Source organism: Octopus bimaculoides, chromosome 5 (assembly GCF_001194135.2).
Source record: "Octopus bimaculoides isolate UCB-OBI-ISO-001 chromosome 5, ASM119413v2, whole genome shotgun sequence".
NCBI classification, from domain to species: domain Eukaryota; kingdom Metazoa; phylum Mollusca; class Cephalopoda; order Octopoda; family Octopodidae; genus Octopus; species Octopus bimaculoides.
In genome coordinates, this window is record NC_068985.1 from 109,036,513 (window position 1) to 109,037,703 (window position 1,191).

Here is a 1,191-nt window from a genome sequence, read left to right on the forward strand (position 1 = left end):
ATATATATATATATATACATGTATATATTATTTAGTTGATAACTTATCGGTTAACTAGTGAGAAAATCAGGAGGTTGTTTGAGGCTGCATATCATTTGTATTCATTTGTGTTTTGTGTTCCATTAGAAATCGGTACGGCATCTCTTCTTCAAGTAGTGGGACATTTTGGAATGTGTCATGACCCGTTCTCGAAGAGCCCTTATTTTGGGGTAGCTGTTCAGGAAAGAGGAGTCTTCCATCATTGGGTTTTCTAGGGCGCAGTAGCACATCATATCAGCCATGGTCATCTGTTTGACACAATAGAAAAGGCAGAAGGAGAATGTAAACATATTTGTAAGAGAATGATCGTCAATACACATAATGTTTATATGTCTGTTATCACTGCGTATAGTGTATCTATCTATCTATCTATCTATCTATCTATCTATCTATCTATCTATCTCTCTATCTATCTATCTATCTATCTATCTATCTCTCTATCTATCTATCTATCTATCTATCTATCTATCTATCTATCTATCTATCTATCTATCTATCTATCTATCTATTGATAAGGTTCGTTTTTTGAAGAATCGAAACATGTCAAATATTTCTGAGAAAATTATAAATTAAAATTTATTTTATATAGTGGCGTTTTCAAACTTCTTTTTTATAAATATATATATATATATATATATATATATATATATATATATATACCAGTTTCACGGTGACTAATTTAATCGACTAAACTAATCAGACACACTCACACACACACACACACAAATATATAATTTTATCAGTTAGTATAACGAAGACAATAATATTAACACAGTCAAGGACGGTGAGTTAGCTGAGAGAATCGTTAGCACGCTGGCAACATTCTTACCGTCATTTCTTCTGTCTTTATGTTCTGAGTTCAAATTCCTCGAGGTCGAATTTATCTTTCATTATTCCTTGGCCAATAAAATAAGTAACAGTTGAGTACTGAGATCGACTACCTTCTTTTCCCGAAATTACTGGCCTTTGCCAAAATTTGAAGCCACTATTAAGACACCCAGCATGGATTTGATTAAACCCTGAAACCATTTGAATACACCTTTCTGCTTTCCGAATTTATTGCGTGACGAAGCTCTCTTTGCGATATATACACACACACACACACACACACACACACACACACACACACACACACACACACACACACACACA

The 1,191-nt window shown here is 33.5% G+C and overlaps 1 protein-coding gene across 1 annotated transcript in view; it reads right to left on the reverse strand.

Moving 5' to 3' along the window:
* Positions 1 to 23: 23 nt before the first annotated feature.
* The window catches only part of LOC106869767 (S-crystallin 3), a 22,780-nt gene continuing 21,612 nt past the window's right edge, over positions 24 to 1,191 (reverse strand). The window contains exon 5 of the mRNA XM_014915632.2: positions 24 to 287. Coding sequence (XP_014771118.1) covers positions 123 to 287 — 165 coding nt within the window. The 3' untranslated portion in view covers positions 24 to 122. The remainder of the gene's footprint in view (positions 288 to 1,191) is intronic.